Genomic DNA, 17,417 nt, shown 5'->3' on the forward strand with positions numbered 1-17,417 from the left:
GTAGCGCTGCTGGCACTGCTCCGGAACTTCGCTGTTTCTAGCGGTTTCGTTAGCTCGTTTGATAAAATTAGTGGTAAAAACATCAATGCAACCGAAATGTTCTCCACGTTTGGACTAGAAGACGGCATTACCGGCGGCCTTCGCTGCCGCTGAAGCTCAATCAACTCAACATTAATTTATTAAACAACGTGCGCGATGTGCTCAAAAAACGAAACCGAAAGAAGATTAGTCTGGAGGGCGAAATCTTTCTCTGGTCTGCCTGGAGGAGGAAAACGTCTCGGAGAATAAGGACTTTAATTTTCCTTTCATCGGTCTGGGTTTGTTTATGTGTGTTTTGGTAAATAAAAAAAAAAAAAAAAAAATCTTTACAAAAAACAAAAAAAAAAACAAAAACAAAAACCACTCCTTTGGGGATCGAACCTTTGACCATTTGGTACGTAGCGCGATGTTTTACCGCTGCGCCAACTGAACAAGGAGGAACCCGCCCTCCTCCTTTCATCTGAACTGCCGTTCCTACCTTCTCTGGGCCACTTGTCCGCATCAAGGAGGAACAGTCTCTGTTGCTACCTTTCTCCTCCTTTTTTCTTTAGAGTGTGCTTGCTGCTGCGAAACAGCGCGATGTTTTTCCTTTGGCATTGAAAGAAAAGGAAGTAAAAAAGCCGCTCTTCATGCAAAGGGACGCATTTTTTTGGAGGGCGATGCGGAACAGTGACGTCCATGACGTCACTGCCGAAAACGTAAAAACAAGCTTTTTTTTACGTTTTGCTGAGAGCTTTTGCATGTCGTTGTTTGCACGTGGTTGTGGTTGTGTCTAGTGTTGGGGCGGGGGGAGGCGGCGGTCGCGGCGTGTTATTAACTGTTGCTGTGTCATACTCCAAAGAAGAGAGGCCAGATAGACGGAATTATCTTACGCCAGATATACGCCAAGAATGTACGTACGACAACAGCTCCGGAGCCGTCTTTCCACGATAAAATCAAGATGACAGAGAACGTCGCTCAGTTACTTGGTAGCGACGACCAATTGACATTCATTTTTCTACGTGCTCTTCTCGCGGGTCCCGATTTCAAGCAGCAAGAAGAAAGAAAGAAGTACTCGGAACCGGCCACGACGAACATGGACGCTTGATCCACCCACCGACCGCCCGAGCGAGCTCGAGGCCCAGCAGGCACTCCTACTCGTCGCAGCGCTGCCGGCGTTTCTCCGACGGTCCTTGGCCAAGACCGTCTGCCCTCGACCGGCTGGCTTTCTGAATGGAATACGCGCCCGCTCGACCCGTGTGGACCCTTTCCGTATTATAGTTCGATCGCTGACCTCAATTTTAGATTAAGGGGTCATTTTCTTCCCCTTGTCATCTCCTTTTCCAAGGCAGCGGTGACGAACGCTGTCGTCGATTCTATCTCCTTGTGTTGTGTGATATGGAGCTCAAATATACCCCGTATGGATTACTTTCGCAACACGGTGTGTACACTTTGTTATTTGTGGGCCATTTTTATTCTGGCACGCTTGTGGCCGCTTTCACGCTCAATTGTTTCCGATGGTACATTACTGTCGAGCTATAACAGTTCGTGGGAGCTACGCAATGCCGGTCCCACCTTTCGTTGCTGAGTGTCACGTGAGTATCGACTGGTACTCGTAAAAGATCGGTCCCGACGCACTTCGATCAAACGTGCGCGTCCGCTCCGAGTGTGCACAGGTATTGACGTGGCTCTTGCTGACACTGTCGTAGTTCAAACGTATCTTCTTTAATGTCGGCTCGTTCCTGCATCACCGAGGCCGCGAAAAACGCCGCGGCGATTTGTTTCCATCTACGTCGCTTTGCAAACGACTGGCACGGGCCGTTTTTCACCAACTATGATAGTTGTGTTGACTCCGAAGGAACGAGCTGGGAGCATACTGTAACTCCGGAGGACTACGCGAAGTGAAGACATCAAGATGTCAAGGTAACGAAACATCTGCAAATGGCTCTATTGTGACTAAAACCGGACATGACGTCACAGCCGTCAAACTACTACTCTGCTACTTCGCTTTGCCCCGTATCAACCTCCAAAAAAGGCGTCCCCCAACCAAATGGTCGGGCAGACGATCCAGAGTCATGGACTCTGAGCGACGACTTGATTTGGTACGACCTCAACGCTTTCTGTTCAATATGCGTGACTCTGGTTTCAAAGACACGCAGTTAAAAAATAATCACCTTCGAAAGTGCTCTGTGTCTCAGCACCTCAGCCTGGGAACAACGTTCGCCGGATACCCGGCCAACCTTTATATACGCAATTACTGCATATATCTGTGTGGACGACTTAACGCCAGCAGAGCGGTAAGTTGTCCGGGAACAACGTTCACCGGATACCCGGCCAACCTTGTTCCCGGACAACTTACCGCTCTGCTGGCGTTAAGTCGTCCACACAGATATATGCAGTAATTGCGTATATAAGAGCATTTGTCGCGTTTCTATTTCAGCGTCCCACATGTCCCCCGTGGTACTGTTAATGCACACCTCACCACAGGAACCGGAACCGCAGTGCACGCGCTAATCCGCAGCAATAACCGCCGTATAAGGAGCGCTAACAAGGCGCTACTCAAGCGCTAACAAGGCACAACTGAAGCGCTACTAAAGGCCTGTTCACACATACAGCGGAGCGCTAAGTTAGTGCTACGTGAGCGCTCAACGGAGAGCTCATGTGGCGCTCCCTAGCGTGCGACTTTGTTCTAATATAGCGCGTGATTAGCGCTTTATTAGCGCCTTGTTAGCGCTTCAGTAGTGCCTTGTTGGCGCTTCTTGTACCGCGGTGCTGCGGATTAGTGCGTGCACTGTAGTTGCGGTTACTGTGGTTTGATGTGCATCAACAGTGCCATGGCGGACATGTGGGACGCTAAAATAGAAATGCGACAAATGGTCTTAGTTACACAATTAGTGCATATGTGTGTGGACAACTTAACGCTAGAAGAGCCTTCTGTGTGTGGGAAATCTTTCGCCCCCGAGATACCGACGGATATCCGGCGAACTTTGTTCCCAGGCTGAGGGTCCGGGACACAGAGCTCTTTCGAATGTGATCATTTTTTAGCTGCGTGTCTTTGATTCTAGGGTGAGGCATATCGAATAGAAAGCGATGAGGTTGTGCCCAATCAATTAGTCGCTCAGAGTCCATGACTCTGGATCGCCCGCCCGACTCTTTGCTTGGAGAACGGCTCTTTTACTTCCTCTTCTTTCAACGCCAAAGGAAAAACAACAACAACGGAATCGTCGTGCACGCGCTGTTCCGCAGCACCAAGCACGGCACAAGGAGCGTGAGAGCGCTTACACTGCGCTGCTGAAGCGCTAAGCGAGCGCCTACTGAAGCACTTCTGGAGCGCTAACTGAGCGCTTGGAGCGCTTCTGAAGCGCTAACCGAGCGCTACGTCATGCGGTAGTCGATGCCACACGAGCGCTGCTTCCAGCGCTCATGAAGCGCTAACTTAGCGCTCCGATGTATGTGTGAACCGGCCTTAAAGCGCTAACAAGGCGCTACAAAAGCGGAAATTGCGCGCTATATTAGAACTAAGTCACTCGCAAGGAAGCGCCACATGAGTGCTCCTTGGAGCGCTCGCGTAGCGCTAACTTAGCGCTCCGCTGTATATGTGAACAGGCCTTTAGCCTGGCCCAAGCGCCATCTGGCGCTGTAGATGAGAAATTAAGCCACCGCAGTACGAGCATTAGCTTGGTTGGTCAACGTGTATCAAGCAGTAATGATTACAGAAAGACACACCGGTGCTATGATCATTCAGATACAAATCGGGAAGGGAACCGTGCCCAGAATCCCTTGGTTCTGCAGGGCGCGCTTCCGGTCTACATGCTGCGAGCTGCGGCTCGCTAACACACTCGGCCACCGTACCCCAGTATTGTTCTTAATGAAGACTTTCAGCAAGCCGATACCGTGTTCCGCATGCCGCACTGCCGACGCCTTTTTAGCATGATTTGATGCGCGCGCCCCGCAGTCGCAGTATCACCCGGGCGCGCTTAAAAGCATGCTTCAAACGTTCCGGTGGTGCGGCATGCGGAACATGGGAACGGTTTTTTAAAGTCCCTATTAAAATCTGAAACGTCTACGCGACGCGGTACCGTCAGTCGTTTTTATCACTTCAGTTCAAGTGAACAAACTGCCATGAACACAGGAACAATGTTTCGTGCTCAGGTAAACTTTTTAAAATATTGCTTAATTCGAATTTATTATCAGAATGAACGGTGAGATATGTAAAGACCCTCAGAAGAAGGTGGAAAATGAAAAAAAGCACTTCTGAATTCCCATACTCTTGAGTGTAGGCAATGTTTTTGTTCTCACTAATTTAGACCAACAAGGTGCGTACTTAGTAGTGCTAATAAGTTAATAACATGGTTGACGCTAATACATATTTTTTCCGTTTGATAATACGTTTATTTACAAGCTGATGAAATGAATTTTGAATAGAGTATATGTTTACTCTTTCTTGCGGTGACATTACAGCCCCCCCCAAGCGTGAAGAAACAAAGGATGGCTTCGAGGTCTCTTTCCAAACGAATCACTTGGGTCATTTTTTACTCACCCTTCTGCTACTAGGTAAGTATTCTTACGGAGCTGTAAATATGTCGAGTTCTCGTGACTCTGCGGGCCAAAAGGACAAGCTGCACGACAGATTCTGATCATCATTTCACTGATGTGAATTAGTAATAATGGTTAGACAACAAAACTTCTGGGTCAAAAATGTCTGGGTCATGCAGAGAGTGACTTCGATTAACCTTGCCTCTATAAAAGCAAGCCGAAAAATCAGCGCCGGCGGTTAGAATTCTCAAACGTTCATCATATGTGCTTTGAGGTAGTGCATTTATTTTGATAAACGTAAGGCGGAGTTCTTTTCCTGAAAAAAATTCTGAGACCAACAGACTTGCCGGAGTCAACGACAGACATTTTCGCGGACAATCAAGACAGCGATGGGTTTAAAGTCCATAAAGCCGTTCAGATAGTTGTAACTTGTGGCGCAATGACCCGATAGGTGCCAACATCAGATTACTTACTCCTTCTTGTACGGGCGCCACGTATGGGGAGATGTCAGAAGGCGGTTTGTCACCTTACCCCTTTACTGTGGTCAGTATCTTTTCTTTTTTTTTGCGAAAAACCGAGCCGTGTTGTCAATATCTGAAGTTAAAAAAATGGTTAAAATAATTATCAAGGAAATATATTAAATATTGCCGTCTTCTATGGATTCAAAACGTGAAGTTTAAACGCACAAGGTAGCGTGATGTGGGGCAAAATGAGAGGCGGGGCAAAATGCAAGTTTGTGTTTAGCGCCATATATATCTCCTAGACAAGCATTCGGAGTACTTTCATACTCCACAAAAAAGTGCCATGGCCTCTCCACTTTACGTCTGTAAAAAAATTAAAGCTGTCGGCGAGAGTCTTTCATAGAAAAATGAATACGAGGATGACCAGCTTAACCTCTCGACCAAAAAAAATAAAAAACGGGCTCAAAATTTAGCTTGTGCTTGTATTTCAAGACGTGCACTCCGGTTGGCGCTCACTATTCTGCTAAGATAAGCATTTTATTTTATTGGTATGCGTTATTAGTGCCCTGCGGACCAAATTTGAGCCATCTCTCGTTGCGTCTTTTTTTTTTTTTTGACAAAATAATTATTTGCCTAGCGGAATAGGCGTTGGCCGAGACGCGACAATCTCGCATTCTATGACGCGCATGTCAATAACGCATAAGAGTTCTGAGGCATATTCTTTTTCTCCCAGTGTCTAGCGTGGTCCGAAGGTATAACAAAAAAACAGCAAGGGCTTCGTGGTGCGAAAGTGACATGACAAATGCTCTTGAAAATGTCAAGCAATAGCGCCACTCCTTTCGCACTGCTGTCACATTTTCACACGTACCAAAGGATGCGCTTCAGAGGCGAGCAAAACGACTCGGGGAAGGCGAAGAGCAAGGGCTCTGACAGGCTTGAGCTGAGCTATACTTTGTTTCACCTTGTGTTGTACCGCAGGGAAGGCTACAAGCGCGAGCTCCTTGCTCTAGGGCACATCTCGGCGGCACAAGTTCTCGTGCACCAAGGGCAGCTGCCAGCGCTGTGAGCTCGCGCTTCTAGCCTTCGCTGCGGTACAACAGAAGGTGAAACGGAGTATAGTTGGTTCATAGTTCACTTAAGGCCAGCTGAACTAGAAACAACATACACATAAAAAAAAAGACGAATCACACCGCTTGACTAACAACTGCTTTTCTTTTTCTTCCTCTTCTAGTACAAGCCACACTTGAGGGAACAACTTTATTTTTCTCTTCTTTGCTTTCCAATTCACCTTAAAATATTTTACGCCCGATGAAGCATTTTTTTCTTCCTCGTGCAGCATGATAGAACGTGCACTAATGCAGCAGTCGCCTTTTTCCTCAATCGCAAGTGCCTCTAGGATTTCACCTCCCGGTTTTGTCTTGTTCCTTGCCACGACGTTTACGTCGTAGAACCGTGCCGAAGATCGACACGCACGACAACGGGTTGGCAAGTGTCCTCCTGCTGACAGAGTTTTCACTGATGCACCGTGCTCCCTCGTCCGATCGTTAATGCATCGCCTGGTTTGTCCGATGTAACTTCGGCCGCATGTCAGCGGAATGTGGTACACCACCTCTTTTTCCACAGGTCGTATGGATACTTGTGAACTGTGCCACACCTCTTCTCATTGTCACTTCGCTCCTGGTTAGCCCTGCGACACGTGAAATAGGCCTTGTTTGGAGCCGAACTCACCACCTGAACGCCTTGCCGTCCAGCAACTTTTTTCAACTTGTGGGTCATCCCATGAACATGGGGCGCTACCACCACCGCATGTCAAGTCTTTTTCTTTTTCCTTTGTGCTTTTATTCGTGCACCCTGATCCGCTCTAGATGGTCCTGCACAGCTGCTCGTAAATCGCTACCAGGAGCGATATTAGATACCCAGCTTCCTGTAGTCTCGAAACCTTAGTTTTGAAACTTCGCTCGACTTGATGGTGACAGGTCTTGTTAAGGACGGATATAAGGGCTGTGGTGGCCACCCCTCGTTTTACATTCTTGGAGTGCCCCGAGTCAAAAGGTAGAAAGCCTTTGCATGCCCTGGCTTGGTATCTCCAGGTCACGGGGTTACCTTTTAATTTCAATGCCAGGTCTAGGAACCTGATGGAATTATCCACGGGGAGTTCATGGGTGAATATGAGCCCAAGCAGCTCTGTTCAAAGCATCGCATCACTGTGCCTCGGTACCCGTCCTTTTCGTCATCTACTTTTGTGTTGCATAGAATTAAAAGAAATCGTCGACGTACCCTAAGGTAACTTCCATCCTTGGTTCTTTCAATCTTTCTTGAATTGCATTTCCGCAAGCCGCGAGGAAAACATGGCTGAGGTACGGAGCCACGCGTGACCCATTGCATACCACTTGTTTGTGCATATGAAGAATTCTCGTGCGACACTACTGTTGCCGTCAGGTACACACATAGGAGCTCCTAGAAACTGTCCAGGTTCATGCCGGCTGTGTTCTGGAAAGCTACGACACCCTGCTGTTCGATGGTCTTTCGAAGGCTCTAAAAACGGCTGGGCTGCAAAAGACGTGTTTTCTCTGACGAGAAAAACAATTCGCGCCAAGAGAATATATTGGGCATTGAAAAATCGCTCTTAGGGCTCACCTACAAAGATGTGAGAAAGCTCGTTTGTCAATACTGCGAATCAAACAGTATTGTCCATATATTCAACAAAGAGAAAAAAAATGGCGGGCACTGATTTATTGCTCTCGTTCACGAAGCGTCACGAAAAAAGGTTGTCTCTTCAGAAACCAGAAGGCGTCTGGTTTCCGAAGAGACATAGCTCAGTCGCTTTGAAGGTTGCAAGTTAATTAATACTTCGACCATACTGGAGTACATTATTTCTCATTAGCTGCTGACGCCTTCTCGTATTTTTAACATGAATGAGACTGGTGTGAAAAAATTTTCTAAGCCTTCGAAGATAATTACAACAAAGGGAAAACGAACCGTCTATGCTTTCATAAGTGAGGAGAGAGGGCGCACTGTAACGTTTGTTTTCTGTGCTAGTGCAGCAGGTTTGTTTCTTCCACCTGTGATGGTATTCGCACGCAAGCAAGTTCGGGCATTACTGACTGAGCATGCCACTGCCGGAACACTGCAGTGCGTTTCAGACAATGGCTGGGTAAACGAAGGAACTTTTCTTCTCCTTTTAGAGCACATCGTTGAAATCGTTCGGTGCACAACTGACCACAAGGTATTGACGATGCTGGGTAGCCATACAAGTATTAGAAAGCAGCTCAGTACGCCAGAGAATACGGGATGATCCTGATCTCTCTTCCTCCACACACAACGCACAAGCAGCAAACCCTAGATGTCAGCGTTTTCAAAGCATTCCAAAGAACTCACAACAATGCATGTCAGCAATGAATGGTGAGTCACCCGACAAGACGGATTATAATGAAGCTCATCGGCGAGCTGGTTAAAAAAGCATTGGATAGGTCAGCATGAATCACCAACATCACCAACAGATTTTCGAATGTGGCATCTGGCCATTTTCTCGTGAGCCAGTGTCTTTTCTGAATTTTCGTGCGTGTCTTTTCTGAATGTCTTCTCTGAATTTTCATTCGGACACGCTTTCTATCAAATCGGGTGTTCCTCATGGCAGCATTTTAGGCCCATTTGCTATTTATATTAGACATAAACGACATTGTGCATGTGGCCAAAAGCGATGATGTAAAGCTGATAATTTACACTGATAATACAAATATTTTTTTCTCCCATAACAATCTTTGTACTTCTATTGCTACAGTGCATGAAGTGCTAAAACAAATCGCCGCCTATACGCTTAACAACAAGCTAAAATTAAACTGTAAAAAGACCAAAGCTATTTTGTTTAGGCCCCAAAAAAGGAAAATAAATAACCTACCTCATCTTACAATAAATAATGAAGAAATTGAGTTCGTAGGTTGTATTAAAACTCTGGGTGTGTTGTTTTCTTATGATATGAGCTGGAATCCACACATAGACTATGTGCAAGCAAAAATATCTAAAAATGTAGGCCTACTTACAAAGTTTAAAAGTTTACTTCCTACTCGAATTAAATTAACTATATATAATACATTAATTTGTTCTCACTTAAATTACTGTAACCTGATATGGGGCAAAAAAAAAAAATTAATCTGAATAAGTTGCATCTATTACAAAAGAAGGCCGTACGTGCAATTCCAGGAACTCCATTTCTTCATCCCACTAAATCACTATTTAAATCCCTAAATATCAAAACCGTCGAGCAAATGTATCCTTACAAGCTTCTGTCAACGTATCAAAGGGCTCTTCAGCACAATAATGTTCATTTTATTAAACTAGCCAACCTAAAACATCGCATCATCCTACTCAACCTAAGACAAAATGAACCCTGGATGATTCGCCCAACGCGTACAAATTACCCAAATCAGACGCTCTACTTCAGATTGTCCACCATGTTAAATAGTTTGTACAGAAAGGGTCGACATTTTGAATCACTATCACATAGGGAATTAAAAGAACTTAATTTTTTATGCGATTTTTGAATACTGTTTATATTTTTCGTTATGAACAGATTGTATTATTTCATGTACGATTGTATCATTGCTTTAATTAGTCGAATTTTTCTTTCACTGGCCTGTGTATTTTTCGTCTATATGTTTTCAACAAATTGAGTATTGTATAAATCAGGTTTTTGCGTTGGTTTGTACTCGTCTCTGTACACTGTGTAGTTGTAGTCCAAATTCTTGTTGTTAGATTGTGTTTGAAGCTGTCGCGAACTGCCCGGGGGCTGGGACCCTTGTCAAGTTGCTCTTTAGCAGCTTTTTGTCCCAGTCCCTGTTGTCATATAAAATGTGACACCATATAAACTTGATTTGATTCATGATCCTGACTTCGATGACCTAGTACCAACAAGTACAGGAGCAGAAGAGACATTCGTGACACGAGAGGAACATTTTCATAGTTCCCGCACTTCACCGAACAGCCCCGGGAACGGTGGAAACTCTGCTGAAGCAGTCACGAGTTTCGAGAACATAAAAAGGGAACAAGCAGGTTGGATAGCAGCACTGTGTTGACGAAAGCAGACAAGAGCCAGCGTTCCACAGCTCCTCTAAAATCCGCAAAACCGAAGAGAAAGGTCATTAGTGACCCCCGAAGAAGCGCGCAGCGTCCGAGCGTTCTGTAGGTCGTACGATGCACACCACAAGAGACTGACAGTGCGTGGTATACAAAAAAACTTTGGAGCCATGCAGCCCGCATTCAATGTAGATCCAGTGCATGGAATGCAAAGAGGGGGCTCATGAAGAGTGTGTTGCAGCTCACGCAGTGCGTTTCAAGTGTTTTAGTCGCAAAAACTAAATGCATATCAGGTTCTTCAAGTGTCTTATTTGTCTTATTTTACCCCACTACGTTGTCTCGTTTTGCCCCAAAGAGCGGGGCAAAATGAGACATGGTGTCACTTTCAGATATTATAGTTTTGTTTAAAGTTTCACTTCCTCCAGCTAAACAATAGTTAGTAAGCATAGAGTCAAGACATCTAGGAATATCTCCATGCTGTGTATTTTTACACATTTCAGCCAAAATAAAAATTAATATCGAAATTAAAATGTAATGTCTCATTCTGCCCCACCTTACCTCTAAGCTTAAAATCGCGGATGATCCAGCCGCTCTATTTATTTATTTATTTATTTATTTATACATACCCTCAATGCCTCGGGGGCGTTATAGAGGGGAGTGGGTCAGTACAAGTGGTTTTGAAGGGCTAGTCGGAATTGCTTGGAGTCGGGTATGGTGACTATGGCGTCCGGGAGGTCATTCCAGTCCACAACTGCTTCAGGGATGAGGGAATGCTGGTGTGCTTCACTTGATGACTTGGGACGGGCGATCTTGCATGAATGGTCTAATCTTGATGATATGTAGGTGGGCGGGTTCAGAAGAGATATTTTCAAGAAAGGTGTGTAGAAGACTTTATGAAGAAGAGAAAGGCGGGAAATTCGACGGCGGGAGGAAAGTAGAGGAAGGTTAAGACGAGACTTCATTGATGACACACTTGAGGTACGAGAATAGTCATTAAAAATAAAGCGAGCAGCACGGTTCTGAACGGATTCAATGGAGTCTGTTAAATTTTTCTGATGAGGATGCCAGATGGAGGACGCATATTCTAATTTAGGCCTAACAATAGTGGTGTACAAAATACGTTTTAGGTTTTCAAGTGAGGATCTAAAGTTTCGGCGAAAGTTTCGGCCTAGAGAGCGGTTTGCTGAGGATATAATTCTTTTAATATGAGTATGCCATGATAGATTAGGTGTGAGATTCAAGCCTAAGTATTTGTATTGGTTAGTATAATCAATGGGGACAGAGTTCAAAAGAAGTACAGGATAGGTGATTGACAATGAACGAGAAAAGCACATGCATTGACATTTGTTAGGATTTAAGGACATGCGCCATGTGTTACACCATTCAGAAATTTTATAAATGTCGCCTTGAAGCGTTACAGTATCATCTGTAGAGGTTATCTTACGATAGATTACACAATCATCGGCAAAAAGCCGCACAGTGGAAGAGATGTTGAGAGGAAGATCATTAATATATATTAGGAAGAGTAATGGGCCGAGTACTGTCCCCTGGGGGACACCAGAAGAAACAGAGCACAGGGAGGATTTGGTGTGGTCAGCATAAACAAACTGACGACGTTGAAGAAGGAATGATTCGATCCATTTTAGTATGTTAGGGTCAATTTTTAGCATAGAAAGTTTCAGCAGAAGGTGTTTTCGTTGAATTGTTGGCAGCCAAAATGACGAACAGATATTTTGAGGTGCTTTAACTAGTTATATATCGTCTCTTGGAAATATAGTCTTGGTTCGTAACAATATATTACGTACGTCCCTTTTTTTTAATGCGGGATCCATGCTGCTTTGTTTAAACAGAATTCCGTTGGTGCATAGGCAGAGGGTTTTGGTTGCATGGTTAAGATAACACATGTTACAGATTTTTAGGAGCCATAAAGCAATCAAGGAACACGTTTATAGCATTTCCGAATTGATTCCTGCTCTTTCTCGTTTGCATTCTTTGTGAATCTTTATGTGCCTTCTGGGACTGATTTTTTATGGAATTATTTTCTTCGCAGACTTGTTAAAGAAAAGCCGACCCAGCCGAATTGTGGTGGTGGGCTCCGTGGGGCAAAACTTTGCCAACTTGGACTGCGACAACCTTATTTTTGGGGAGTATTGGTTCCCGCTTCTCAATTACTGCGCAACCAAGCAGTGCAACATGCTTTTCACCGTGGAGCTCAGTCGGAGGCTTGAAGGCACGGGTGCGTCTGTTACATTAATGAACTCTTCTGAGTGCTTAATCTCTTTTAAAATTTAATATTCTAAAAAAATGTTAATCTTCTAGGAGATAACGAAAACTGAGAGTTTACATGAGTGACACGTCTGAAGTCGATTAAGCACAATATTATTGTACCTGGATCTAGCTGCCTTGTCGCAGGCTACTTCAAGCTAGATATGGGCTATTAAACGTAGCGTTACTTCGATAGGACGTCAGTTTGTTTTTCGCGATTCATTTTGAATTGGAGACGTAAAGGTCATTAGTTTGTGAGGGTGATTTCACATCTTGGTTTCGTTAGACTTATCTTGCAAAATCAAAATATTTTGTTGCTCTGGTCATTCCAAAGCTACCTAAGTAGTATATTTGTACACAATACACTTGAGCCTTAAATGAATAATTTTAATCAGAACATTTTTTAAATGGTGGTGAGAGACGGAGGTATCTCTTTACCATCAGTTTATCAGGCTTGGCGAACATTAGATGAGGCGAAAATCGTCATGCTAAGTTGACGAATTTGCTGAAAACGTTTAACTAGCTCTTTAATATTGGTTTTAGGGGTCATGTTATAATTGCAAGTGCTGCCGAGAGCTACAATTAAAGGCCACACTAGTTATAAAAATAGCTTAAAATAGTGTTATTTTTAGACATTAATTGACTGATCTTCGCCCTTTTAAGGCCGATCTAAAAATCGCTAAAAAAAAAGAGTGCGTCAATCCCTGCCCACAATAACGCTTGTAAATGTGACGTAGTGTTTTGGATCCCCTCGTCGCTTGTGCCGTCGGTGCACTCCCCAAGGACGGGCTGCCCAGATAGTGTCCACATGAATGACACGACGACGTCAGTGTTCCACGCGTCGTTGTGGGCAGGCTTGTGCTCGTTTTGTGCCCGATGTCTAAATTTGGCAAAAAAAAAACAAAAAAAAAAAACTCGAACCTGATAAGTTAACATTTAAATTAGCCATTACATTAACGCACATTTTTCTTTAAATTGTTATGACCTTTCATAAAAATTGCCGCCCATACTGGAATTATAAGATGCTCCCTAAAGCCAATAATTAAAAGTTAAAAGATTCGAGCTAATTAGTAAACTTACTGCGACAATTAGCTACTCCCAGCCCTAGTTTCATTGTGAATGGTTGGCGGAGGCTAAAGAAAAACATTGGCTAAGAAGCGTTTTCACGAGAGGAACATCAATGCACTGGTCAGCGATAGCTTCGCTGTTTCACAACATTGAAGTCCTAGTTGATCGTGTACATATTTCTAAGTATTCTAGACAAAAATAAATGTGTGAACCGACGCATAATCGTACCTTGGTGGCCCAGATTATATCATAATATTTCAGTTGATACCTCTGATCATGTTGGCCCCCGATCACCGATGTCTCCGTTAGCTCTCATCACTTCAGTGCCCACTGCCACCACCCAACTATTTGTTGTTTTAATTTCTCTGAGTACCTAAATTCACCGCTATCTTTGCCGGAAGTTTGAAACGTTGAGAGATTTGGAAAATAGGCAGTGAGCTCTCGTGGCGTCTCATAAAACTCAAGTCGCAATAAACTGTACTACAATGGAGGCACTAAACATATGCCCAAAAGCGGCTACACTTCGCATGATTTTTATGGTCAAAATCAAATTCTTATCTTAACGTTAATATTTACAATGTGCTGTATAAAAAACCCTATCTGCAAAAATGGTATATCATGGGCTCAAATCTCAGGTTTATTAAGTGAAGAATATAGCTTAAGAAAGTGGTTCTCAAGTGGGGGTCCGCGGAGCTTTTGGGGTCCGCGAAAGCATTCTAAGGGTCCGCGAAGCCCAGCCTCATCAATCAAGCACGTCAATAGATGCTGCCTTTTCTCAGATTGAGAGGAAACGTTCCAATTCTCAGGTGCGTTTTCTCGTGTATATGTCAATAAGAGAAGTTTACTTCACACTAGCCTTTAACTATATTCGTTTATTATATCACTATTATAATTAACCGATATATAATTTCCCTTCCCCACTCGGCGAACGGGGTTTTCCATCATCTCCGCCGATCCACGAGGGGTTCGCGAGACGTCAGTGGCTGAGAACCACTGGCTTAAGATATCATGGTCATTTTGCTTTTTTTAGGCGTCAATGTGACAATCAGAAATAAACCTATCACGGAAGAAACGAAAAACATCTCGTGGACTTGTTGGAAACGATTGGGTTTGCGATTACAAACGGTAGCGTTTTTAATACTTCTGTATTATTTACGCAGGTGTGATAGTGAACTGCTGCCATCCAGGTTTGGTTCGGTCGGACCTGGTTAACCGCAGTCAAGACATCCAAACCTGGTTTATGAACCGAGTACTGGACGCTTATGGCAAGGTTCGTGTAACTCCCAATCCATAGAAACTGTGGAAAAAGAAAATTTGCGGCGAAGAAATAGTGATCTCAATCATACTTGAAAAACCCCGAGGCAAGAGAAAAGGAAGGGGCAAACACAACGAAGTCTTAAATCTCAAGTCTCCAATATTTGTCCCTTCCGTTTTCCTTGTCTCGGGTCGTTTTTTTTTTTTTTTTTGTTTTGTTTTAAGTGTGAACGTTCACCAGCTAGCTTGCGCCACAACTCTTATTTCTGTGATCCCACTACTGCTACCACATCTTCCCTTGGTTAGTGCGTTTCACCAATCCTATCTACTTAGTGATAGAGCTTACTTGGATTGTACATAGAGCGCTTTGTAATGTTGTCATATAGGGGTGTTGTTGGCCACCCGCCTTAAAGGAACGCTTGAATATTTTTCTTGCTTTCAATAAATAGAGCTTGAGGGGGCTGAGTCAGGACCAGTCAAGTTTGCTTGGATGGCGTTTTATCCTCAGCTGCCACCATAATTACACGGTAAATAAAATTAATAATAATAGTAATATTAATAATAACATTAATCTTCATTTCATTCATGTTTTATTTCATTTATTTAGATACCTTGATAACACTATATCAGGGGTGGCCAAGCTGCTGCTTGCGAGCCAAATGCGGCTCTTTGCGTGTTAAAATGCGTCTCGTGGCTCCCTCCTCTAACCCTCCCCCCCCCCCCCCCCACACACACACACACACTTTACCGCCTCCCTTCCGGTCACATGAGCACTTACCCAAAAAAAGAAATGGAAAAGTTCAAAATCAGAAGGCAGGTTGCGGTTTGATATTATTGCGCTACTGCTACCTTGGATACACTTGGACTGTTTTTGAGTCGGTTAGACTCAAAGTAGTTTGAGTTACGTTTATTCCTATAGACAAAAGTTTGCCCCCCCCCCCCCCCCCCGCGGCTCTTGGAAGTTTCGTGGTTTTGTTTGCGGCCCTTAGGCCGGGTCTGCCTGGCCACCCGTGCACTATGTGATGACGGGTCTTTCGAAGCCAGTAAAGGCTTGAAGGACAGAACCCAGCAAATGGAATGTAACAGATCGCACAGAGGAAGTCCGTAGAGTACATGTTTAAAACATATATCGCGCTATACGAGAAACAAAAAATAATCACATCACAATATCACAGAAACATATTGGATACAAAATATCACAGACTAGTACATTATTGAAATTGCACATTGAATTAGCACGTAAAACTGTTCAATAGATTTTTCAATTTTCTCCAAACATGTAGCTTCAAAGAAGTGCTCGGGGAGTCTGTCAGAAATGTATGGCACATAGTAAGAGTGCTCTCGCTTGCCATAACTCGTAAAACACTGGCGGATTATAAAGCGATCAGAGGTACGTAAATCTCTACAGGGCACAAAAGTATGTTTTAATTCACTACACCAGAAATAAGAAACCACGACACATTGCAAAAAAAGTGAATGGAAGCTAGGCAGTTGTAGAGCCTCAAAGATGTCAGCTTCTGATGAAAGATCATAATGATAACCAACACTTCTTAACACATTCCTGAGAATGCGGTCAATTTTAGTTTGCCAGATTTCTGCATAGTTACCAAATAATGTGATGCCATACCTTAGTATATGCTATAAGCAAGAGCATTAGCAATTGATTTTCTTATGGCAAATGACATAAATACACTATTATCATAACGAAAGCCGCACACCCTGGGAAGCTTGCCAGAAACATGGGTTAAACGCGTAGACCACGACAAATCTGAATAAAAATATATGCCTAAGTACTTAACAGTGTCAACACATTTCAGGGAACTACTTGTACAATCAAGGCAGCTGAATTTGTGTAACAGAAATGATGAGTCGAATTCTAAATATTGTTCAGCGGACTCCTGAAGCGAAAACGACTGGCTTTGAATGTGTTAATAGTAATATAATTGTCATAAACCAGTCCATTATTCGTGCAGAGTAATTTTGCAATAACTTCACAGCTTGGCGAAAATTAATGTGACTAGAGACAAGTAAAGTATCATCCGCATACTGAAAAATGTTTGCCACTAGTGAGCCTAGTTGAGATATCATTAACAAAAAGATTAAATAACAATGGAGACAAAACCGATCCCTGGGGCACACCGGCTTTTAGCATCAGCCGAGCACATTTGAAATTTCCGAGAGATACAATTTGGGAGTGGTCAAGGAAGAACATTTTAAGCAATGGAGTACATGGTCCACGAAAACCGCAATTCTGCAGTTTGAAAAGAAGTATGTTATGACTGACCGTGTCAAAGACCTTGGCGACGTCAAGAAAAATTGCGCATGAACATAAGTTTCGATTAAAAGCACCGTGTAGTAGGTCAGAAAAATCTTCCAGCAGTGGTTGAGTGCCCTTTCCAGCAACAAAACCATGCTGGTTAAGAGACACGATGTTGGAAGTTTCAGTGAAGCTGGACATTACAAGATACAAATGCTTCTCCAAAATCTCCACAATGCAAGGTAAGACAGAAATAGGGCGATAGCAGTCAGGCTTGTTAGGCGTTCTTCCCTTGAAAACAGGCTTCACAAGTGCGGTTTTTAGTTCAATTGGGATGACGCCAGAGACCACGAACTCATTTATCATGGTAAGAAGTACTTGCTGAACGTGTCCAAAGTTTCGGCAGAAATCATTTATACGAATTGTATCAACACCAGAAGATTTATTGCGTTCTAAAGAAAACAAAATGGAGTGCAATTCGCCTA

The 17,417-nt window shown here is 43.7% G+C and overlaps 1 protein-coding gene across 1 annotated transcript in view; it reads left to right on the forward strand.

Moving 5' to 3' along the window:
* LOC120849962 (retinol dehydrogenase 12) overlaps positions 1 to 17,417 on the forward strand; it is a 54,726-nt gene that overhangs the window by 25,564 nt on the left and 11,745 nt on the right. Inside the window, exons 3-5 of the mRNA XM_040222293.3 lie at positions 4,480 to 4,572; positions 12,139 to 12,324; positions 14,582 to 14,691. Coding sequence (XP_040078227.1) covers positions 4,480 to 4,572; positions 12,139 to 12,324; positions 14,582 to 14,691 — 389 coding nt within the window. The remainder of the gene's footprint in view (positions 1 to 4,479; positions 4,573 to 12,138; positions 12,325 to 14,581; positions 14,692 to 17,417) is intronic.

Source organism: Ixodes scapularis, unplaced genomic scaffold, assembly GCF_016920785.2.
Source record: "Ixodes scapularis isolate PalLabHiFi unplaced genomic scaffold, ASM1692078v2 PGA_scaffold5__190_contigs__length_132052651, whole genome shotgun sequence".
In the NCBI taxonomy this organism is placed as follows: domain Eukaryota; kingdom Metazoa; phylum Arthropoda; class Arachnida; order Ixodida; family Ixodidae; genus Ixodes; species Ixodes scapularis.